This window comes from Haematobia irritans, chromosome 4, assembly GCF_050003625.1.
Source record: "Haematobia irritans isolate KBUSLIRL chromosome 4, ASM5000362v1, whole genome shotgun sequence".
NCBI lineage: Eukaryota > Metazoa > Arthropoda > Insecta > Diptera > Muscidae > Haematobia > Haematobia irritans.
In genome coordinates this window covers 27,528,082-27,554,566 of record NC_134400.1, presented here as the reverse complement: position 1 = coordinate 27,554,566, position 26,485 = coordinate 27,528,082, and the positions used below count along the sequence as shown (strand labels likewise).

At 32.5% G+C, this 26,485-nt stretch overlaps 1 protein-coding gene across 1 annotated transcript; it reads right to left on the bottom strand.

The window, feature by feature from the left end:
• Nucleotides 1-7,082: 7,082 nt before the first annotated feature.
• Nucleotides 7,083-14,236, bottom strand: LOC142235332 (uncharacterized). The gene is made up of 5 exons (XM_075306588.1): nt 11,254-14,236; nt 8,170-10,289; nt 7,878-8,051; nt 7,267-7,740; nt 7,083-7,214 (listed from the first exon to the last, which is right to left on the bottom strand). The coding sequence occupies exons 1-5, from the start codon at nt 14,234-14,236 to the stop codon at nt 7,083-7,085; spliced, it is 5,883 nt and encodes a 1,960-aa protein (XP_075162703.1).
• Nucleotides 14,237-26,485: the final 12,249 nt, after the last annotated feature.

The following is a 26,485-nucleotide window of genomic DNA, read 5'->3' as shown; positions in this document are numbered from 1 at the left end:
TGACGTACTGTAAAATACTTATGTTAGAGTATTATCCTTTTAAGAAGAATGTTTCAAATACTTTATAATGTTTACATATAAAACAATGAAGTGCACATACATTTTAGAAAAATCCATTTACTTTTGAAGTGGAATGGAAACATAAGAGCTTCGAAATATATCAACAGATCTTTCCATGTTTCCCAATGTCGAAGATGTGAATAAATTTAATGCTGTGCAGATGTATTGAATTCTAGAACATTTATATAAATGGAAATAAATAACTTCACTAGAGTTTAAAGAAAGAGGAAATTCTGTTGAAACAATGTCCGTGAAGTATTTAAAAAAAATTAAATTCTTACATAAAACTCTCAGTTGGGCCTCTCTTTTTCGAATTTAAATATAAAGTTAATCGTTAGTACACTGAACAGAAATATTGTTTTAATAAGAAAGGTTAGGCATCCCTTTACTGAAGAATTTATTAACGTGACATTTAAGATTGAATTTTAATTAAAATAAAGTTTATTGTTTTTGCATCAAAATTTTTTTTTTTTTAAATTTAGGACACACATTTGGAAAATTTGCGTCCCTCCGTGAAAGCTATGTGAATTTGAACTAAGACAAATTTTCCTTAAAGTAAAGAAACACAATTTTGATTGATTCGGCCTTAAATTATCTGGAATAATTAATCTTTAGTTTTAAGATGAAAACGCTTCAAATATAGGCTAAGACTTATTTTGAGGATTTATATACATTATCGGAAACCAATATTTCGATGTGTTGCAAACGGCATCATAAAGTTAGTATAGCCCCTATCCTATAGCGGTGGATATAAAAATCGCCCATTCCCTTTGGCAATTACCAAAATACATACATATATTAAATATATGTATGTATTTGTATATTCAATTGTTTTTTTGATTTATTGCTATTCCAATATGAGTCAAGTGTAATGCATATGCATTAATTTATTCCTATGTTCAAGCTAGGAAAAAAATTGCTATTTTTGAATTGCATAAATAGCATGTGTCTACATCAATATATGGTTGCTCGTAACATTTTTCCAAACCATCTGAATATAATCCCACTATTATGAAAATAACAAAAATACATTGACATTTCGATTTTCAAAATGCGATTGAACATATGTCATATACAGTTTCAGACTAAAGAATATGGTCGCCCTCAATTTTTTTCTATAGCAATAAAATTTTGACAAAATGTTATAAAAATAAAATGTTGACAAAATTTTCAATATAAAAAAAAAAATTTGGACAAAATTTTCTATATAAATAAAAATTTTGACACAATTTTCTATATAAATAAAAATTTTGACAAAATTTTCTATAAAAATACAATTTTGAAAAAATTTTCTATAGAAATAGATTTTTGACAAAATTTTCTGTAGGAATAAATTTGACAATACTTTCTATAGAGGACAAGTATGCTTGTCAAATTTATATTTTGCTGCAAGTAGAGGATGCTGATGAGGAATGTGGTAATTCCGAAACAGCTGTACATCCAACCATCTTGCAGTCTATAGGGCTTTGCCCAAATAAATTTGACAAGCATACTTTTCCTCTGTTGGTTAAGCTACACTTGTAGTTTAGTCAATGCATGGCTTTAAGCTGAGATCAAAAACAACAATAACGATTGAAGAGAAGCCAACAATAACAAACAAAACGTAATAAAATTTTGACAAAATCTTCTATAGAAATAAAATTTTCAAAAAATTTTCTATAGAAATAAAATTTCCACAAAATTTTCTATAGAAATAAAATTTTGACAAAATTTTCGATTGATATAAAATTTTGACATAATTTTCTATAGAAAAAAATTTTGCAATATAAAATTTTGACAACATTTGCTATCGAAATACAATTTTGACGAAATTTTCTATTGAAATAATATGTTGACAAAATTCTCTATTTCATTAGAAAAGTTTTTGACAAAATTTTCTGTGGAAATGAAATTTTGACAAAATTTTCTGTTGAAATAAAATTTCTACAAAATTTTCTATTGAAATAAAATTTTGACAAAATTTTCTATACAAATAAAATTTTGCAAAATAAAATTTTGACAACATTTCATATAGAAATAAAATTTTCTATTGAAATAATATGTTGACAAAATTTTCTACAGAAATAAAATTTTGACAAAATTTTCTATAGATATACAATTTTGAAGACTGTTTCTACCGAATTAAAAATTTGAAAAAATTTTCTATACAAATAAAATTTGACAAAATTTTCTATAGAACAAATTTTGGAAAAATATTCTATAGAAATCCAATGTAACAAAAATTTTTATAGAAATAAAATAAAAAAAAAATTATATTAAAATAAAATTGTGAAAATTTTTTGCATAGAAATAAAATGTTGACAAAATAGTCTATAGAAATAAAATTTTGACAAAATTTTATACAAAAATAAAATTTTAACAAAACTTTTTTTAGAAAAAAATGTTAAAAAATTTTCTATGGAAAAATAATTTTTTACAAAATTTCCTATAGAAATAAAATTTTGAAAAAAATTTCTATAGATAGGAAAATAAATTATTGACAAATTTTTTATAGAAATAAAAATAAAGTTTTGAAAAATTTTTGTATATAAATAAAATTTTGCCAAAATTTTCTATAGAAATTAAATTTTGACAACTTTTTCTATACAAATAAAATTTTGCAAAGAAAAAATTTGACAACATTTCCTATAGAAATAAAATTTTCTATTGAAATAATATGTTGACAAAATTTTCTATAGAAATAATATTTTGACAAAATTTTCTATTAAAATAAAATTGGAACAAAATTTTCTACATAACTAAAATGTTGACCAAATTTTCAATAGAAATACAATTTTGACGAAATTTTCTATTGAAATAAAATTTTGACAAAATTTTCTATGGGAATAAAATTTTCACATAAATTTCTATAGAATTAAAATTTCAATCAAAATTCTATAGATATAAAATTTGGAAAAAATTTTCTATAGCAATAAAATTTTGAAAAATTTTCAATTGAAATAAAATCTTGACAAGGTTTGTTATGGAAATAACAAACGAATTTTCGATTGAAGTAAAATTTTGACAAAAATTTTTATAGAAATAAAATTATGACACAATTTTCAACAGAAATACAATTGCGACAAAATTTTCTATAGAAATACAATTTTGATGACATTTGCTTCCCAATTAAAATTTTGAAAAAAATTTCTATACAAATAAAATTTGACAAAATTTTCGATTGAAATAAAATTTTGACAAAAATTTTTATAGAAAAAATTTTGGAAAAATATTCTATAGAAATCCAATGTAACAAAATATTTTATAGAAATAAAATTTTGAAAAAAAATATATATTAAAATAAAATTGTGAAAATTTTTTGCATAGAAATAAAATGTTGACAAAATAGTCTATAGAAATAAAATTTTGACAAAATTTTCTACAAAAATAAAATTTTAACACAATTTTCTATAGAAAAAAATATTACAAAATTTTCTATAGAAAAATAATTTTTTACAAAATTTCCTATAGAAATAATATTTTGAAAAAAATTTCTATAGATAGGAAAATAAAGTTTTGAAAAATTTTTGTATATAAATAAAATTTTGACAAAATTTTCTATGGAAATAAAATTTGGCAAAAATTTATATAAATTCAATGTCCCTATTTTATTGTTCGTCACTGCATACATGAGTTTTTGTTGTTGCTTTTTTGGTTTTATTTATTTAGACAACAAATGTGGCAGTTTGTCGATGCGAATATTTTTATGTCAATACCTCACCTCACCTAACCCGTCCCTCAGTCACAACAATTTGTGAGAATCGTTATTATGATATTGCCATACAATTCAATGAAGTTCCAATATTCAAATATGTATTGAACGTGTGTGATACAAGTGAAGTGGAAAATTTGAGTACAGTTTTCTTTTGTTATTGGTGTTCTTAGGTAGTTTCAATGCGCTTAACACACCCATTAAAGTTTCAGGAAGAGCTTTTATTGTGTATTTGTGGCATTGACAATACATATATAGGAACTGAGTATTATTAGAAGAATGTAACAGCAAATAATAGGTACCTTAGGGATGTATCAAAACCTGAAAAGTATCGGGAAAATTGCAGAGCCCTCAGTCTGCTGCTTACAGAGATGCACAGCATTACCATACTATTTTTGAGAAATCGTACAAAATGCTTTAGTTCAGGTGTAAGGTCATTACTCACGTTTAGTTCATCAAATGTTTGAGACGTACATGACAAAAGGAAAATGTCATTGGGCTAAAAATGACAAGTATATACGGCCGTAAGTTCGGCCAGGCCGAATCTTATGTACCCTCCACCATGGATTGCGTAGAAACTTCTACGAAGGACTGTCATCCACAATCGGATTACTTGGGTTGTGGTATCTTAAAACTTCTTAACATTGTTTTCTAAATTGTGAGTCAGTCCATACGTGGTATATATTAGACAAAAAAGTTATGTATAGGTAAGTCTACAAATAATTTTTGTGTGATTGGGGATCGATTTATCTGAGGGCTATATATAACTATAGGCCGATATGGACCTAGTTAGGCATGGTTGTTAACGGCCATATACTAGCACAATGTACCAAATTTCAACTGACTCGGATGAAATTTGCTTCTCCAAGAGGCTCCAAAACCAAATCTCGGGATGGGTTTATATGGGGGCTATATATGATTATGGACTGATATGAACCTGCATGGTTGTTAAATATCATATACCACCACGTACCAAATTTCAACCAGATCGGATGAATTTTGCTTCTCCAAAAGGCATCGGAGGTCAAATCTGGGGATCGGTTTATATGGGGGCTATATATAATTATGGACTGATATGAACCAATTCCTGCATGGTTGTTGGATACCATATACTAACATCACGTACCAAATTTCAACCGAATCGGATGAATTTTGCTCTTCCAAGGGGCTCCGGAGGTCAAATCTGGGGATCGGTTTATATGGGGTTTTTTTATAATTATTGATCTATTTCGACCAATTTTTGCATGGGTGTTTGAGGCCATATATTAACACCACGTACCAAATTTCAACTGAATCAGATGAATTTTGGTCTTCCAAGAGGCTCCGGAGGTCAAATCTGGTGATCGGTTTCTATGGGGGCTATATTGAATTATGGACCGATGTGGACCAATTTTTGCATGGTTGTTAGAGACCACAGACGTCCGTCCGTCCGTCCGTCTGTTGAAATCACGCTAACTTCCGAACGAAACAAGCTATCGACTTGAAACTTGGCACAAGTAGTTGTTATTGATGTAGGTCAGATGGTATTGCAAATGGGCTGTATCGGTCCACTTTTACGTATAGCCCCCATATAAACGGACCCCCAAATTTGGCTTGCGGGGACTCTAAGACAAGCAAATTTCATCCGATCCGTCTGAAATTGGTACATGGTGTCAGCATATGATCTCTAACAACCATGCAAAAATTGGTCCACATCGGTCCATATAGCCCTCATATAAACCGATACCCCGATTTGGCTTGCGGAGCCTCTAAGAGAAATTTGGTACATGGTGTAAGTATAATCTAAGAGAAGCAAATTTCATCCGATCCAATTCGGGGGATCGGTTTATATGATTAGGTTAGGTTAACCTAACCATATAAACCGATCGCCAAATTTGGCTTACGGGGCCTCAAAGAGAAGCAAATTGCATCCGATCCCTGAAATTTAGTACATGGTGTTGGTGTATGGTCTCTAACAACCATTCAAAAATTGGTCCACATCGGTTCATAATTATATATAGCCCCCATATAAACCGATCGCCAGATTTGGTTTGCGGAGCCTCAAAGAGAAGCAAATTTCATCCGATCCTGCTGAAATTTGGTACACGGTTTTGGTGTATGGTCTCTAACATCCGATCCGGTTCAAATTTGGAACGTGGTGTTAGTGCTAACAACCATACCAAAATTGGTCCATATCGGTCTATAGTTCTATATAGCCGATCCCCAATCACACAAAAATTGGTCCATAATGGTTCATAATCATGGTTGCCACTAGAGCCAAACATAATCTACCAAAATTTTGTTTCTATAGAAAATTTTGTCAAACTGAATTATATACATATTTAATCAGTCTTTATACCCTGCGCCACACTGTGGAACAGGGTATTATAAGTTAGTGCATATGTTTGCAACACACAGAAGGAGACGAGATAGACACATGGTGTCTGTGGCAAAAATGCTCAGGGTGGGCTCCTGAGTCGATATAGACATGTCCGTCTGTCCGTGAACACATTTTTGTAATTCAAGCGACTCTATATATATATATATATATATATATTGTTTATGTATGTGGGAGCAATCAATCTGTTGGAGGGAGAATCTCATGAGCCAAAACAAAGTTCACAACTATTTTGAATAGTAGGTGACTTTGTACTCCGGATGATATTAGGAGTTTGAAAGAAACCAATAATCAGAGAATGAAACGAAAAGAATAAAAACACAAATGGATTTCAGATGTGTGGAATAATACAGGATTTATTTTCTGAGTAAAGGTCTTACCAGTATGGATTGTAAATTTGAATAGAACAGAGGTTGTTTAGTCTTCTGCGGAAATTGTACTTTGACATTGTTTGACAATGTGGTGAATTCTTGTTGTTATCAAATTTTATCGATATCATTTTCAGATGTATCTTTAAGGCAATTGGCCATTCTTAAAATCCCAATAGGGAATGCATTAAGGAAAAAATATTATGTATTCAAAGAAAATTTAGGTGTTTATGTGGCATAAACATTAGCGCCCGCCTTGCAGTACGCCTGCAAAAATTTTTAAATTGTCAAACTATGTTTTGATTACTAGTTTCAAGAAATTGATAATGAAAACTCATATCAAGTATAAATCATTTTACTAACTGGTTACAATTTTTAATTTCATGCACTTGTAGTTTTAAATTTAATAGTTAGATAATATATAGGATTATTATTATTTATAGTAGTATTATTACTATTATCTTTTTTTTATACAATTTATAATTATAGTTTAAGGAAGTTCACGTTTGCATTAATTCTCAAAATTCAGTGCTTATTTCGGTTAAGTATCATCAAAAGAAAAATTCCAAAAAATTCAATTAAAAGTTTAGATAATAATGATTAAATTAGTTAGGACATATTCCATAAATTGACCAACCAAAAATAGTATTTTGGGCAGTGGGTAGCCCACTTCTATTAAGGAAGCCCTCGCTAATAATTCTAGAATACACATCCACCCCTAAAATGATGGATATAGGGGCAGATTTGTAAAAATCTTTATCTGCTAAAACAAGATTAGAGAAGTGTTGGACATAGGACTGCGGAATAGATTTGCTGGGTGTATGCATAGATATGCGATTGTTGACCTTCAAAACAGTATCGATAGATATATCGGAGTTATGTGTGGATGTCAAGGTGAGTGGGCAAATAGTTTCTTCTTCCAATGTGAGGGTGGTCAAATCCAATTTGTCCACAATTTTAGAAGAAATACTGCTGGAGTTAGAGCCGGAATCCAGTAGACAACGCAGAACACAATTTCCCTTTTTTGTAGTAACAGAAACTAAGGCTGTTGGAAGCAGAGTGACCGCATTTTGTTTCAGTATAGCTGAAAGGGTTGTGCTTGCTGAGTTAAATGCCGTCGATGGTGTTGAAGATACTGTAGGTTTTTCAGTTTTCACAGAAGGCTTTTTAGACGAAGATGATGATGAGTTTTTCCTTTGAGTATTCTGCAATCTTGGATGGGCATGGAGCAAGCTATGGTGATCCTTTTTGCAAAACCGACAACCAGTCGTAGTAAAACACGCATTTCCTGAATGTTCGTGTGCCAAGCAGTTTTTACAATAGCCATATTTTTGAACTGTCTCTTTGCGTTTCGTAATGTTCATACTCAGAAAACGCTTACATTTCCGCAACGGGTGGGATTGCCTACATGGACGGCAGATATATGAAGAAGTCCTTTTTTGTCCACAACGGTTGGTGTTGCTGTTTTTAGGTGACATTGTCTTAGCGAGTTTATGGAACTATAAACAAAAAGATGTTGTTGATAGGAATTCAGAAATATAAATAAGGTATATTGCTATTTATGGCGTATTTTCAAATGGGAGTACAACGAGTTTGGTGATTGGTCTGGTTATGATCCCTTTTTGAGTCCTGACTTCTGCAACTCGGACTCTGTTGTCCGCCCCAGGGTGTACTTTTGTAACGCGACCAAGACGCCAACAGTTTGGTGGTAAATTTTCTTCTCGTATAACTACCATAGCGTTTTCCTGGAGGTTTTCAGATGGTTGTTTCCATTTATGTCGCTTATGGAGTTCTTTAAGGTATTCCTCCTTCCATCGCAAACAAAAGTGCTGATGGATTACCTTTAGCCTCTGCCAGCGATTTACAATAGATATTGGATTGTCTCCGATAGACGGATCAATCGGCACTAGAATTGGTGAGCCTATTAAAAAATGGCCAGGAGTAAGGGCGGACAGGTCTGATGGCTCTTCGGAGCAAGGGGAAAGTGGACGTGAATTCAGACAAGCTTCAATTTTGGACAAGAGTGTTTGAAATTCCTCAAACGTATGTTTAAAATTTAAAGCAACTTTTTTAAAGTGACTCTTGAAGCTTCTTACCCCTGCTTCCCAGAGACCACCCATGTGTGGAGCCCCTGGAGGGATGAAATGCCAAGTAACATTTTGGTGGGCGTAATTGGATGTGACAGATTGCTGTGAAGTTTGTAGAAATTCTTTAGCTAGTTTCCTGGATGCGCCAACGAAGTTAGTCCCATTGTCGGAATACAAATGTAAAGGGCAACCACGGCGGGAAACGAATCTACTAAAAGCGGCCAAAAAGGCGGAAGTTGAAAGCTCGGATGTGGCTTCCAAATGTATCGCTTTTGTGGAAAAACATATAAAAACACAAGTATATCCTTTCGAAATGCGACAAGCTCGGCCAGAATATGACTTAATGTCAAAAGGACCGGCGAAATCTACACCAGTATGAGTAAAAGGGCGAGTGAAATCTGATCGTTGAGGTGGTAAGGCGGACATTAACTGCGTTTGACATTTACGTCTATAGAGCACACATGGCTTGCACTTATTTATAGTGGCTTTTATCAAATTCTTTGCCTTTAGTATCCAGTACTGCGACCTGATTAATTTCAGTACCAGTTGGTTGCCTCCATGAAGGGAAACTTCATGGATAAACCGTACAAGGAGGCGAGAATATTGGGAATTATAAGGCAAGATGATTGGATGTCTCTCATTATATGTTAGAGCTGGTGAAGACGAGAGACGACCACAGACACGCATTATACCTTCGTTGTCCAAAAATGGATTAAGGTTTAATAGGGAACTAGATTTTTGGATATTTTTCTTTGCGGATAAAGCCATGTACTCATTGGGATAACACGCTTTCTGGCACATAATTTGGAGCTTATTATGGACCAAAAGGACCTCAAAGGTAGAAATATCTTTACTGGTCCTGTGAAAGCTTTGTCGGTATTTAGGATGCGTTCGATAGAGAAATCGGTACATATAAGCAATTACTCGAATTGCTCTTGGAAGCGAGGAAAAATTATCTAAAACATCCTCAAAATTTGTGAAAAAGGAAAGGTTAACTTTTACGTTTTTCTTTTCTAAAATGATATCATCTGTTTGGTGGTATACTGGAAAGTTATCCTCAATATTTCTAAGGAAATGTGGGCCTTGCCACCATAGATCATTTTCGCCTAAGTCTTGTGGAGAAATACCTCGGCTTGCTAAATCCGAAGGATTATGTTCGGATGGAACATGGTGCCATTTTGAAGGCGAAACTACTTGAACTATTTTGGCTACTCTATTGGCTACAAAAGTAGTCCAAAAGCAAGGAGGTTTTGCTAACCACGATAATACAATGGTGGAATCTGTCCAACAATGTAATGAAAATTTATCAATTTGTAATTGCGGAACAATGTGATCTATCATTTCAGCTAGCAATGTTGCGCCACATAATTCTAGTCGTGGAATCGACAATGTCTTGATTGGTGCAACTTTGGTTTTAGAAGCTACCAAATGGGTACTTACGGACTCATTATTTTTTATACGGATATATAAGGTCGCAGCGTATGCTTTTTCTGAAGCATCGCTGAACCCATGAAGTTGTACGATGCTGCTAGGACAATATTGGAACCATCTAGGAATTTTGATGGAATTTACGTGAGAATAGTCGGATTGAAAGGCTATCCATTTTTTCAAAGTCTCTGGAGACAACTTTTCATCCCACCCCGTAGCATCAATCCACACTTGTTGCATAATTATCTTAGCCACTATGATGCATGGAGCTAACCAGCCTGCTGGGTCAAATAATTTTGAAATTTGGGATAATAAAGGGTGATTCTTTTGAGGTTAGGATTTTCATGCATTAGTATTTGACAGATCACGTGGGATTTCAGACATGGTGTCAAAGAGAAAGATGCTCAGTATGCTTTGACATTTCATCATGAATAGACTTACGATCTGCCACAACGTCGAATTTTCAGTGAATGGGCCCTAGAAAAGTTGGCAGAAAATCCGCTTTTTTATCGACAAATTTTGTTCAGCGATGAGGCTCATTTCTGGTTGAATGGCTACGTAAATAAGCAAAATTGCCGCATTTGGAGTGAAGAGCAACCAGAAGCCGTTCAAGAACTGCCCATGCATCCCGAAAAATGCACTGTTTGGTGTGGTTTGTACGCTGGTGGAATCATTGGACCGTATTTTTTCAAAGATGCTGTTGGACGCAACGTTACGGTGAATGGCGATCGCTATCGTTCGATGCTAACAAACTTTTTGTTGCCAAAAATGGAAGAACTGAACTTGGTTGACATGTGGTTTCAACAAGATGGCGCTACATGCCACACAGCTCGCGATTCTATGGCCATTTTGAGGGAAAACTTCGGAGAACAATTCATCTCAAGAAATGGGCCGGTAAGTTGGCCACCAAGATCATGCGATTTGACGCCTTTAGACTATTTTTGTGGGGCTACGTCAAGTCTAAAGTCTACAGAAATAAGCCAGCAACTATTCCAGCTTTGGAAGACAACATTTCCGAAGAAATTCGGGCTATTCCGGCCGAAATGCTCGAAAAAGTTGCCCAAAATTGGACTTTCCGAATGGACCACCTAAGACGCAGCCGCGGTCAACATTTAAATGAAATTATCTTCAAAAAGTAAATGTCATGGACCAATCTAACGTTTCAAATAAAGAACCGATGAGATTTTGCAAATTTTATGCGTTTTTTTTTTAAAAAAAGTTATCAAGCTCTTAACAAATCACCCTTTACTTCCCGTTTCGTGTAGGAGCAAGTGGTTGGAAATTCCTGGACAACAAAGAAAAATGAATCGGACCGAGCATTCCAACGAATGCCAAGAGTTTTGGCAGTGCTAGAATCGTCAAATTCTAAAAAATCAGCATTCAGCAAATCAGAAGATGGGATGTCAGCTAAAATGGATTTGGAATTTGAAGTCCATTTCCGCATTTGAAACCCTGCTGACTTCAATGCTAAAATCAGCTGGTTTCTAGACTCAACCGCTTCGGGAATTGTATGGGAGCCGACTAAAGCATCGTCCACATACATTGAGCTTCTAAGAATTTTGCTAGCTTTGGGATACCTAGCCTCGACATCATCTGCCAGTTGTAAAATGGTGCGGATCGCCAAATAGGGCGCACAATTTACACCGAAAGTGACTGTCTTGAGTTCAAACGTCTCTAAAGGATCTTGTGGATCTTTTCGGAAAAGTATACGTTGGAAGGACGTTTGTGTGGGATCGACAAGAATTTGGCGATACATTTTGGTTATATCGCCATTGAATACAAATCGGAACAACCGCCAATTGAGAATGAGTATTATGAGCTCATTCTGTAAAATGGGACCAGTATGCAAGATATCATTTAGGCTTACCCCATTGGATGTTGGGGCCGAAGCATTAAATACTACTCGGACTTTAGTAGTAACGCTTTCGGGCCTAATAACCGCATGATGCGGAAGATAGTAGCTTTTGGAATTATCAGAATCTGTATTAGGGGTAACCCTTGTCATATGACCAAGGGTAATATATTCTTCCAAGACGCTATCGTATTCATTCTTAAAAGAAAGTGTACGAGTTAAACGAGCCTCATTCCGAAAATATTGGGCGATTGCAATTTTTCGAGATCGATCAATATTGATATCTCTTGGAAATGATTCTTTGAATGGGAGAGATACAATATATCTCCCCTCATTATTCCGTCTTGTAGTACGACTGTACAATTCTTCACAGTATGTATCAGATAAAGAAGCAAATTTCTTCTTGGGAAGGTCTTCCACCTCCCAAAAGCGTGAAATCTCCTTATCAAGTGAGATTTCACAGAAGTACGAAACAATAGGAGAATTATTCGTTGCAGTGTTTGGAATAGGTCCTGTTAGTATCCATCCAAATACTGATTCCTGGGCCATAAGAGAGCCACAAATATGTCGCTTGAGGCCAGGAAGCAAAATGGACGGAAGGATATCTGCCCCTAAAAGGATATCAATTTTGGAACTCTCGTAGAATCTTGGGTCAGCGAGGGGAATTGTGGGCAGATCTGAAAGTGAACTAGTGTCAAACGAGCTTGATGGAAGATTTCCGGAGAGATATGGCACGACAAGTGCCGTCGTGAAAACTTCTATATTTTCATCGATATTGGAACCGAGGACAAATGAACATTCCTTTTGTACCGCCGCAGAAATAGTATTATTTAAACCAGAAATTTTGGCGCTGGTACGTCGAAAAGGAAGTTTCAACATGTTAAAAAGTTTTTGTGAAACAAAAGTCCCTTCTGAACCCGAGTCGACTAATGCTCTAGCCGTATAGGACAAGCCGCTGTGGCAAACTTTCACTACTGCCGTTCCTAATAAGACACCCCTAGAACTCGAAGTGAAACACGAATGAACTATACCGCTGCCCGATGAATTAGTGGACTGTAAAGAACTCGAGGAAGATGGAAGCGGTGTAGCATTTGCATTAGAATTGGTGTCAGTAGGCTGGAAATTTTGTGGTCTATGGAGTAGAGTATTGTGTCTCTTACCACAGATACGGCAAGAATTTTTACTTGTACATGTTTTCGCTGTGTGTACTTTCGAAAAACAGTTTATACAAAGATTACTGCCTTTAATTTCAGCAAATCTCTTGTTGGGATCCATTTTCAGGAATTTGGGACATTTTCGGATAATGTGGTTATCCTTTGGGCATAATCTACATTTTGGTTCTGAAACATTGTTTTGGAATGATTTGACATGTGACGAATTGTCCCGATTACTGGATTTACCAGGTGGAGGCTTTGACCGACTTGTAGAGCTCGGGTCCTGCTTCCTAATTTCCGAAACAGACTCTAAAGTCTTATGTCGATTTGTTAAAAACAAGTCCATCTCAGACCATTTAGGAATAATGGTCTTGTCTGACAGGGTCTGTTCCCATAACGTCAAAGTGGAATCTGGAAGACGATTGGAACATATAAACGTAAATATTGGGTCCCAAGTATCCACCTGGATATCGTGTTTTTTCAGAAGTGAAATACACGTATTCATGTCTCTTTGGAGCTTTTTCAAAGCAGCTCCAGATTCGGACGAAATAGCTGGAATAGCGAATAAATTTTTCAATTGGATGTTAACAAGAACCCTTTTATTTTCGTATCGCGTTGAAAGACTTTTCCACGCCACGTCGAGATTATCGTTTGTAAGAGGGAACTTGGCAACTATGTCATGCGGCTCCCCTTTCGTCCTCTGATTGAGGTGAAACAATTTCTCAACAGCACTCAACCTTGGGTTATTTAAGCAAACTGCTTTGAAGATGTCCCTGAAGGTTGGCCATGCCGAGAAGTCACCTCCAAAGATTGGGATCTCACATGGCGGCAACTTGAACCCATTTATGGGTTCCGAATTAGGAGTGTGTGAAAAAACAATTTGAGGACTTGGCTGGGTGCCTCTGGAGAGAGACTGTTCATGCAAAGCTTCACGTAAAAGTGCATTGCACCGACAAAATGACCCATACGCGCTTTTGAATTTCCCCTTCACCGTCTCCGTCTCGGAAGCCACATCGTCGTCTTTCTCCTCTTTATCATCCTCATCGATATCCTGGAGACATTGATCATAAGTGAGCTTAACATCTGCCCACAGAGTTTTTATTTCCTCCATATGAGTCTCGATAATGTAAGACGATGTTAAAGGGGAATTCTTATCATTAAGGTGGGCTTCGAACTCCACCAATCGGTCAGAAACGCGTATAAAACGATTAAGAGACATATCGAAAAAATATAGAATAAATTCCAATCAAAAATTTAACTATTATTAAAATTTAGAAGTGGATTCGAGTCTGAACTTTTTCCGGATGGAAATGAAAAATGAGAAATTGAAACTTTGCGATGATATCACCGAATACAAAATGTTGGCTTAATAATAGCCTTGAATAGATAAGGATTTTACAAAGAATACAATAAAATCAGAAAACAAATTTACAATGTGAAATTCAGTATTTAAATATATATGCCCCCATTCAAATGATTTATGAATAGTTTTTCCAGGGGTATATATGTGAGAAGTAGCATTGATCATGGAATTTCACTTTTTTATATATATTCTCGGATTGATGGAATAATGTAGAAACGTACCCCAAAGTAAAATACTATAATAGCATATTGTAGTAAACGCCGATAAAAAATGGGTATTTACAAAAAAAAAATTAAAAACGTGTTTTGGCAACCCTACTACTTTACAACCTTGAGCGTGAGATATTGATATTCAAAAGATACAATTTATACGCGGTTGGGTAAACACAGAAATTATATTCATTTGCATCAAAGTGAGATCAGCTGTTTCATAAACATTTAACACCAAAAATTTAATATCAAAACATATCTCCGATGAAATACATTCCACATGATTTATATAAAGAGAGCGAGAGAAATAATTTACTGACTAGGGCTAGTGTGAATGTGGGTGTGAGTTGAAGTGAGTGGATGGTAAGAGAGTGGATGATAAGAGAATTGGTGATAAGAGAATGGGAATGAGTGTGAGAGACTGGAGTGCAAGTGGTGATGCGTACACCGAAGAAAAAATCTCGTTAAAAGTTGATGGAAAATATAACTTGACAAATCAAATTATTATTATTATTATTTTTTTATTTATTTATTTATTTATTTTTTTTTTTTTTATAGCCAACGTTATTTCATTTCCTTTTTTTTACAACTCAGTGCAATTCCGCTTATCACAAATATGTTTATGGGCTAATCGTCGGTACATAACTCAATGATCAGTCCAATACACTAAAGCACAAAACCATTTTCATACGATTACAAAAAAAATGTAAGCATAAATTAGTACACGGTAAAAATGATCATGATTCCAATTTCTGCTTTTAGACAGTTTTTCCGTTAATCTAAGGAGTAATTCGGAATACAGTGGTTAAAGATACACCAGAACATTAATTTTTCCTGTATACCAATAGGCTTTTTTCGTTCAGTGTGTAAAGAGGTGTTGTATCATGAATTTGGGAATAGAGCGATGAACAAAATCTCTACAGTATGACCTCGTCCATCACGATAATGCCACAAGAAACAATAAAATAAACAACTACCAGTATCATGCAAATTAATTAAATAATGGATATATAAATATGAATATATAAATCTTAAATATCTGTGCCAACTGCCAGAGGAAATTATAGAAAGAATTTATGGAACGATATTCCCTAATCAAAGTAGGTTTCGATTATACTTTTTATGAATATGAAACAATGAAAAATCAATTAAATCGCACAAGCAGAATAAAATTTAGAAAAAGAAAACTGATACAATATTAAATGGAAGAATATGGAAAATTTAGAAAAATAAAAGTAAATATGTTTAGGATTAGAAGTAGAGGTTGCACTGTAACTAAGTATAATGTGGTCACTTCGATGTGGTGTGGATCTGAAGAGGGGAGAGTAGAGGGGTAATGTATAAAATGAGAGAATACAATAGAAGTGAGGGAGCCAAAATGTTACTTTGGGGATAGTGCAGGGAGCTTATGGGGAGGTATGTTAAATCAAAAGGAATGGAAAAACGGGATTAATCAATAATAAAAAAGAATACTGAAATAGAATGGGAGAGAGTTATGGGTGATGGAGTTTGAGGTGAATATGGATCGCTGTAAAGTAGGAAGCATAGGCATAATATAATTACAGAGCCATGTTAGAATTATAACAGGCATCTGTCACATGCATTAATATTCATAAAAGGCTGTAAATGCAGACAACATAACACGTTTCCCAAAAAAATATGACTTTTCTTTTTTTTTTTCGCGATTTGCGACTCACCAATAAATTTTCCAGGCGAATAATTCCTCTGTATTCCTTAAGTCAAGAAGATAATTCATATCGCTCCTTAAATGAGAATTTTCAACCAGCAAACCAAAGCAAAGTAACAAATCTCTTTTGATAGCATTTAATGTAATTGGGAATTTTGCAAGACAAATGAATAGGATGACTTTTGTGTACTTGTCTGATTTTCCTTTCCGTTCTAACTTAAAAATTCGCAATATTGACTATAATTTTCTATTCTTGAATTATTTATTTTTTGTTATGCACAAACTTTACTAATATTTTTTAATTACGCGTCCTCTAATTTTCTTGCGTTATTGTCTTGATCACACCGAATAGCACTTGAATAATGATATAGAGAAAAAATGGAAACGTCAACTAACCTGTTAATATGATGAGTGCAGGTAAGTGGAGCAATGGTATGGAGCAGTGATGCGGAGCAGAATTCTCAGAGAGTACACCAATCACAGAGTTGATAGAATCCGTCTCGAACTGGACCAAAAATGTTTATGTATGTGGGAGCAATCAATCTGTTGGAGGGAGAATCTCATGAGCCAAAACAAAGTTCACAACTATTTTGAATAGTAGGTGACTTTGAACTCCGGATGATATTAGGAGTTTGAAAGAAACCAATAATCAGAGAATGAAACGAAAAGAATAAAAACACAAATGGATTTAAGATGTGTGGAATAATACAGGATTTATTTTCTGAGTAAAGGTCTTACCAGTATGGATTGTAAATTTGAATAGAACAGAGGTTTTTTAGTCTTCTGCGGAAATTGTACTTTGACATTGACAATGTGGTGAATTCATGTTGTTATCAAATTTTATCGATATCATTTTCAGATGTATCTTTAAGGCAATTGGCCATTCTTAAAATCCCAATAGGGAATGCATTAAGGAAAAAATATTATGTATTCAAAGAAAATTTAGGTGTTTATGTGGCATAAACATATATATATATATATATATATATATATATATATATATATATATATATATATATATATATATATATATATATATATATATATATATATATATATATATATATATATATATATATATATATATATATATATATATATATATATATATATATATATATATATATATATATATATATATATATATATATATATATATATATATATATATATATATATATATATATATATATATATATATATATATATATATATATATATATATATATATATATATATATATATATATATATATATATATATATATATATATATAGTTTTTTTACCCTAATTTGCTTAAAATTTTGCACATGAAGAACATTTAGTACTATATATAAGTGTGCCAAATTTTATTGAAATCGGTTCAGATTTAGATATATCTCCCATATATATATTTCGCCCGATATGGACTAATACGGTCCCAGATGCCAGAGTTTTACCCCAATTTGGTTGAAATTTTGCACTAGGAGTACAATTAGTAGTGTAGTCAAGTGTGCAAATTTTATGGAAATATAGCTCCCATTTATATCGTTCGCCCGATTTACACTCATATGACCACAGTGGCCAATCTTTTAGTCCGATTTAATTTAAATTTTGTACATAGAGTAGAATTAGCATTGTAGCTATGCGTGCCAAATTTTGTTGATTTAGATATATCTCCCATATATAGCTTTCGCCCGATTTACACTCATATGACCACAGAGGCCAATTTTTAACTCCGATTTAGATGAAATTTTGCACAGGGAGTAGAATTAGCATTGTAGCTATGCGTGGCAAATTTGGGTGAAATCGGTTCAGATTTGGATATATCTCCCATATATAGCTTTCGCCCGATTTACACTCATATGACCACAGAGGCCAATTTTTTGCTCCGATTTAGTTGAAATTTTGCACAGGGAGTAGAATTAGCATTGTAGCTATGCGTGCCAAATTTGGTTGAAATCGGTTCAGATTTAGATATATCTCCCATATATATGTTTTTCTGATTTCGACAAAAATGGTCAAAATACCAAAATTTTCCTTGTAAAATCGCCGCTGCTTAGTCGAAAAGTTGTAAAAATTACTCTAATTTTCGTAAACTTCTAATACATATATATCGAGCGATAAATCATAAATAAATTTTTGCGAAGTTTCCTTAAAATTGATTCAGATTTCAATGTTTCCCATACTTATACCCTTCACCACTACTGTGGTACAGGGTATAATATGTTTGTGCATTTGTATGTAACGCCAAGAAATAGTGGTCATAGACCCATCGATCGGCTTAGAATTAAATTCTGAGTCGATTTAGCGATGTTTGTCTGTCTGTCTGTCTGTCTGTCTGTCTGTCTGTCTGTCCGTCTGTCTGTATATGTAATTTTGTGCACAAAGTACAGCCCGCAATTTAAGTCCGATCGTCCTCAAATTTGGCATAGGGCCGTTTCTTGGACAGAGACAATCGCTATTGGTTTTGGAAAAAATCGGTTCAGATTTTGATATAGCTGCCATATATATATATTTATCCCCGATTTGGTCATAGTTAGCGTGTTTATCAACCGATTTTCTTGAAATACCGTACATCCAAATATTTTATGAATCTCGAAAATCTTGCAAAATATCAGCCAAATCGGTTCAGATTTAGATATAGCTCCCATATATAGCTTTCGCCCGATTTACACTCCTTTGCTCACAGAGGCCAAAGTTTACTACCGATCTTCGTGAAATTTTGCACGGAGGGTAGGATTGACATTCTACCAATGCTTTCTAAATTTGATTGAAATCGGTTCAAATTTAGATATAGGTCCCATATATATCTTTCGTCCGATTTGAACTTATATGGCCACAAAAACCAGAGTTTTGCCGTGATTTGCTTCAAATTTTGCACAAGGGGTACGTTTAATAGTATCGTTAAGTGTGTCAAATTTTGTTAAAATCGGTTCAGATTTAGATATAGCTCACATATATATCTTTCGCCCGATTTGGACTTATATGGTCTCAAAAGCGAGAGTTTTGACCTGACTTACTTCAAATTTTGCACAAGCGGTACTTTTAACGATACTATTGTATGTGCCAAATATGGTCAAAACCAATTCAGATTTAATTATAGCTCCCATATAGATCTTTCGTCCGATTTGAACTTATATGGCCTCAAAATCCAGGGTTTTGCCATGATTTGCTTCAAATTTCGCACAAGGAGTACGTTTAGTAGTATCGGCAATTGTGCCAAATTTGGTTGAAATCGGTTCAGATTTAGATATGGCTTCCATATATATCTTCCGTCCGATTTGCACTCATATGACCAGGGGGGCCAAAGTTATCCTCCCATTTTCGTGAAATTTCGCATAGACAGCAGAATTATTATTCTAACTATACATGTCAAATTTACTCAAAATCGGTTCAGATTATATATAGCTCCCATATATTCGTGCACCAGAGTTGGGGAAATATGGTAGACTGTTACACATTTTAGACCCATTTTAAATGGAAGTTTCCTCCAAATTAACTGGATAGCGTTAGCCGATTTAAATTTTAATTCTAGAGATTTTGTAGAAGTAAAAAAATTGTCTCCTTTTTAAAGCTTCCAGCAAATGTGAAGTAGTTGAGATGGTAACACAAATTTTGGCCTACATAGGGATGAAGGGTATAATATAGTCGGCCCCGCCCGACTTTCCTTACTTGTTTTTATTTGATTTCTTGGACGAATACTATGTTGGAAGTGTTCAGAAACGAGTTGGAAGTGCGCAGAAGATACATTCGGGATGTTTTCTTATATCATTTTACATTGAAAATAAAAAACCGGTTTTATGACATTAAAAACACCGATTCTACCGGTCCACCAAAAATGGGATTTTATACAAAACCGACAATCGGTACAAAACGAAAAACCGGTCCACCGGTTTTCACAGACCGGTTTTGATCACTCTACATTGCCATCATCATTATCGTCATCTTTGTTGAAATTAAATGCAAAATCACTGGAAAATAGGACGCGGATGTAGAAAATACATCACAGGAGAATATTCAAACGGCAATGTTGACAAGGAAGCCTAAGAAAGCTAGAACAAAATATTAGTACACACACTCCACACACACACACACACACCAAATAATTGAAGTAAACGAATGCTGTTGTTTATTGGATATGACTTGCTGTACATTCTACTGATACTCTCTGAGTAAAGCAGCAGAAATTGAGATAGAGCATTTGGCTCATCTCTATGAGAGCTTATGATATGAGTACGGTTGTGTATACAAAGTCTTAGTTAGTTATGTGAGTGTATATAAAATGTGAATACAAACAAGGATATTAGCATGCATAGACATACATACATACAAACATACACACTCGTATATATTGCCTGCTCATGACATATACACAAATTCATCCAGATTTGTATTTGCACATTTGTACAATTTGTTATTTTAAGCTATAAAACAAAACTTCCCAGTTTCGTTGGTTTTTTCTTTTTTTTCTGTCGTGTATTGCCAACGCCAAGTTTAAATTTCTAGTCAGACCTCCCTACCGCGCTGCAAAGTGAAGCTCATTGACATCCTTCCTGTTTGCTTGCCAGTTCGTTTGGTTTGCTTGGCTGCTTGTAAGTCATGTATTGTTTGCACAAAATGACAAATGTTTTAGTCCTTCTGTGTGTGTGTTTGTGCGTTTGTATTTTTTTCTGTTGTGCCGGATTGAAGGATAGAACAAGTGAACGACATGAGCTAATGTCACTTTTGCAATTCATGCTTAGAAAGCGGATATGTAGCATACAATAAATACAAATTTAACTTTGAGTTTGAATGTTGGTGCGGGTAAATGTGCAGCAAATACCATAAATCCTTTTCGGTAATGTTGTTTTATAAAATAGCGTGTATTCCGAACAATTTATCGTTAAATAATATTTTAAGTATTTAAGAAATGTATATAGATGTGTGTGTGTGTAATACAGTGCAAATAGATAATCCAACACTTAAATATATAATGGTTAAATAAAAATAAAATTTTCAACTCTTGCAAAAAAAAAAAAAAACAAACGGAAAACCCCACATGAGACGAAAATCAACTATAATTTTTAAGGTCAAAGACTAATATTTCGTTGCATTACAAATGGAATAACTACGCTATGGAGTGGCGTATATAAGCAGTAAGCTGTTTTGAGAAAAAATTTAATTAAATTAATTAGGTATATTGTAAATTTAATTATATTGTATACCATTTTTTATTTCAACAAATTTTTTAGATATAATTTTTAAGGAAAATTTCTTAAAAATAAAATGAGCAAAAATATTTTTTTTTTTTTTACCATACATAAAAGGTTATTTTAAATTTAATGATGTTTTTCCATGTGTACATTTTTAATACCAGCTCAAATATGTTGTGTGCTATATATAAAGGATATATCCCCATATACACTTATATTAAACTCTGAACTGATGTGGACAAAATTTCTACACTTCTAGAAAATTTCTAGACTTCTAAAAAAAACCTAAGAAAAATTCTATAGAAAAGTTTGTCAAAATTTTATTCCTATAGAAAATTTTGTCAAAATTTTATTTCTATAGAAAATTTTGTCAAAATTTTATTTCTATAGAAAATTTTGTCAAAATTTTATTTCTATAGAAAATTTTGTCAAAATATTATTTCTATAGAAAATTTTGTCAAAATTTTATTTCTATAGAAAATTTTGTCAAAATTTTATTTCTATAGAAAATTTTGTCAAAATTTTATTTCTATAGAAAATTTTGTCAAAATTTTATTTCTATAGAAAATTTTGTCAAAATTTTATTTCTATAGAAACTTTTGTCAACGTTTTATTTCTATAGAAAATTTTGTCAAAATATTATTTCCATAGAAAATTTTGTCAAAATTTTGTTTCTGCAGAAAATTTTGTCAAAATTTTGTTTCTGCAGAAAATTTTGTCCAAATTTTATTTCTATAGAAAATTTTTCAAAATATTATTTCTATAGAAAATTTTGTCAAAATTTTATTTCTATAGAAAATTTTGTCAAAATTTTATTTCCATTGAAAATTTTGTCAAAATTTTATTTCTATAGAAAATTTTATAAAAATGCTATTTCTATAGAAAAATTTATCAAAATTTTATTTCTATAGACACTTTTATCAAAATTTTATTTCTATCGAAAATTTTGTCAAAATTTTATTTCTTTAGAAAAATGTATCAAAATTTTTTCTATAGGAAAAATTTTATGTATAAAGTAATCTTATAGGGCAAAATTTTATTTTCATAGAAAATTTTATTTTGTAAAATGTTATTTCCATAGAAAATTTCATTTCCATAGAAAATTTTATTTCTATAGAAAATATTGTCAAAATTTTATTTCTACATAAAATCTACCAAAACATAAAGCATTCAACTAATCTACCAACCATTAAAAAATCTACCATTTTTGTAGAATTCTACCAACAGCGGCAACAGAATATGTACTTTACGGGGTCTTAGATCAACGTTTCGATGTGTTGCAAACGGAATGACGAAGTTAATATACCCCTCATCCTACAGTGGAGGGTGTAAAAAAAATATTTTGCAAAATTTTATTTCCATAGAAAATTTTGTCAAAATTTTATTTCTATAGAAAATTTTGTCAAATATGTATTTCTATAGAAAATTTTGTCAAAATTTTATTTCTATAGAAAATTTTGTCAACATTTTTTCTATAGGAAAAATTTTAATATACCCCCCATCCTATGGTGGAGGGTATAAAATAATTTTATTTTGCAAAATTTTATTTCCATAGAAAATTTTGTTAAAATTGTATTTCTATAGAAGATTTCATTTCCATAGAAAATTTTATTTCTATAGAAAATTTTGCCAAAAATTTATTTCTACAGAAAATTTTGTAAAAATTTTATTTCTACAGAAAATTTTGTCAAAATTTTATTTCTGTAGAAAATTTTGTCAAAATTTTATTTCTATAGAAAATTTTGTCAAAATATTATTTCCATAGAAAATTTTGTCAAAATTTTATTTCTATAGAAAATTTTGTCAAAATTTTATTTCTATAGACAATTTTGTCAATTTTTGTATAGAAAATTTTATCAAAATTTTATTTCTATAGAAAATTTTGTCAAAATTTTATTTCTATAGAAAATTTTGTCAAAATTTTATTTCTATAGAAACTTTTGTCAAAATTTTATTTCTATAGAAAATTTTGTCAAAATATTATTTCTATAGAAAATTTTGTCAAAATTTTATTTCTATAGAACAGTTTGTCAAAATTTTAGTTCTATAGAAAATTTTGTCAAAATATTATTTCTATGGAAAATTTTGTCAAAATTTTGTTTCTATAGAAAATTTGGTCAAAATTTTATTTCTAAATTTTATATCACAAACTTTATATCACAAAAGTCACAGTTTCCGACACGCCAACCCTGATTCTGACCCGAAATAAATACTTGCGCCAAATTTAAAGTCGATTTAACTTCATCTGCGACCTAGACTTTGATCACAAAAATGTGTACACAGACAGACGTGGATTGATCCACTCAGGGCCCCCTATAGCTTTATTTTCAAAGGCATCATATGCCTATCTGATCACCTTCTGTGTGTTGTTGTTCCACAGTGTGGCACAGAATATAAAAACGTTTATTTCAAGAGTCTAACATTGTTCTTTTGTTTCGTTGATTTTTTATAGCCTATGCACCCACAGAGCCATCTACGAAATATGAACGTTTTTCGCTGTTATCCTTGACTCCTTGCAAACCAGTTTGTATATCATCTCGACAGTGGTAAAATACCAAAATTGCAAAAAACAAAACTTTTTTTACAACTAAAACAAAAATAGGGATTTCATATCAAGAAATTTTGAATTATGCATTTAATTAAAGAGTAATATTAAAACCAAATAAAATGGAAATTGGTAGATTTGAAAATATGAAATTTTTATCAATAAACTTACATGTTGTTCTGCATAATAAGAATTGATTATCCAGCAAGCAAATATTTTTAATAAAATTTTACCTCAATTTGAATTTTTTCTTATCTTTGGACATCTGGAAAATCCCGAACTTTGTTCGCCTTAGGTCTAGTGTTAGACTTCTTATAGCCCACCAAAATGTTATAATGTTGTGATATTCGGATAGTGAACGCTTTAGAAGTGTTAGGATATCTTCGAATAAATTGATTTCTTTTACCTCTCGAATATCGATCGTAAAGTCCTGTTTTTATCCCAGACACAAGTTTTCGGGATACACAGTTTTTTTATGAAAACCCCATAGCTAATTGCTTGGATGAAAATCAAAATGTATACCCCCATGAAATCTCTTCACAGTTTTTCTATAATGGAAAATATGGCTATTGTTTGTTGAGGTCCTTTTATGCCTGTGATTTTTCGAAATTAATACCAAAAATGGAGAGTGATTTGTTGTTCACTCACCACACAGTAAAGGCATCTTATGTTGTTGTGGTTTTAACCAGGAAAAAAATAACAAAATTTAGGAGCTTATAGCACAACAAAAAAACCCCTGCCCAAAAAAAGCCCATAACTGATGTTTCCACTAGAAACAAATGTTAAATTTGTGGTTTATTAAAAGCTCCCCGTGGGTTAATAGTAATGCGAATGGCATAAAAACAAATCCTAATATGGCTTAGGGGGAGAATTAGAAAATTGTGTAGCAGCAAACCAACACAAATACAACCTTAATAACAGTCAAGACTAGCTACTAACATTGTTGCAGACAAAATATTTTTGGCTTACACAGCTCTTGCATTAGCATCCTGTTCAGGAGGACAAGGCTGTGGAGGAGTTAAAAAATTTTTGGCCCCGAAGAAAAGGCCTAACAAGAAAATTATTTTTGTAGAAATTTTTGTCAAAATTTAATTTCTATAGAAAATTGTATTTCTATAAAAATGTTTGTCAAATGCTTTTTCTATAAAAAATTTTGCCAATTTTTCTTTTCTATAGAAATTTTTGTAAAAACTGTATTTTTATGGAAAATTTTGTCAAAATATTATTTGTATAGAAAATTTTGTCAAAAATTTTTTTCTATAGAAAACTTTGTCAAGAATTTATTTCTATAGAAAATTTTGTCAAAATTTTCAAAAAAATTGTCAAAGTTTTATATGTATAAACAAGTATATACGGCCAGGCCGAAGCTTATGTACCCTCCATCATGGATTGCGTAGAAACTTCTTCTAAAGACTGCCATCCACAATCGAATTACTTAAGTTGCGGTAACGCTTGCCGATGGCAAGGTATCTTAAAACCTCCTAACACCATTTTCTAAATTGTATGTAAGTCCATACGTGGTATATATTAAATCAAAAAAGATCGATCCAATACGTATATAATTCAGTTTGACAAAGTAGATATAAAATTTTGAAAAAATTTTCTACAGAAATAAAATTTTAACAAAATTTTCTATAGAAATAAAATTTGCACAAAATTTTCTATAGAAATAAACTTTTGACAAAATTTTCTATAGAAATAAAATCTTGGTAGATTATTTTTGGCTCGAGTGGCAACCATGATTATGAACCGAATAAAATTTGAACAAAATTTTCTATAGAAATAAAATTTTGACAATGATGAACATTTTAGTATGAACCGAATAAAATTTTAACAAAATTTTCTCTAGAAATAAAATTTTGACAAAATTTTCTATAGAAAAAAAATTGACAAAATTTTCTATAGAAATAAAATTTTGGTAGACTATTTTTGGCTCTAGTGGCAACCATGATTATGAACCGATATGGACCAATTTTTGTGTGATTGGACCAATTTTGGTATGGTTGTTAGCGACCATATACTAACACCACGTTCCTAATTTGAACCGATGTGGACCAATTTTTGCATGATTGTTAGAGACCATATACCAATATCATGTACCAAATTTCAGGCGGATCGGATGAAATTTGCTTCTCTTTGAGGCTCCGGAACCCAAATCTGGGGATCGGTTTATATGGGCGCTATATATAATTATGGACCGATGTGAACCAATTTTTGCACGGTTGTTAGAGACCATATACCAACATCATGTACCAAATTTCAGCCGGATCGAATGAAATTTGCTTCTCTTTGAGACTCCGCAAGCCAAATCTGGGGATCGGTTTATATGGGGGCCATTGGCGGAGCTAGAAATTTTCTCTGGGGGGGGCTATGCCCCCCCCAGACACCCTTCAAAATTTTGTCGAAATTTCCGAAGCGATAAATTACGCCTATTGATAAAACTATACATCCTCAATTTTATTGCGGTGTTAAAGGCAATATGCAGCAAAA

What these genes read in the sequence shown, in the direction of transcription:
- LOC142235332 (XM_075306588.1), bottom strand. Translation starts at nt 14,236, where the DNA reads ATGTCTCTTAATCGTTTTATACGCGTTTCTGACCGATTGGTGGAGTTC. An exon ending in GTCTTGGTCGCGTTACAAAA is followed by an intron (nt 8,052 to 8,169) that starts GTACACCCTGGG and finishes CGCCATAAATAG; the next exon opens with CAATATACCTTATTTATATT. An exon ending in ATCCCACCCGTTGCGGAAAT is followed by an intron (nt 7,741 to 7,877) that starts GTAAGCGTTTTC and finishes TTTTGCAAAAAG; the next exon opens with GATCACCATAGCTTGCTCCA.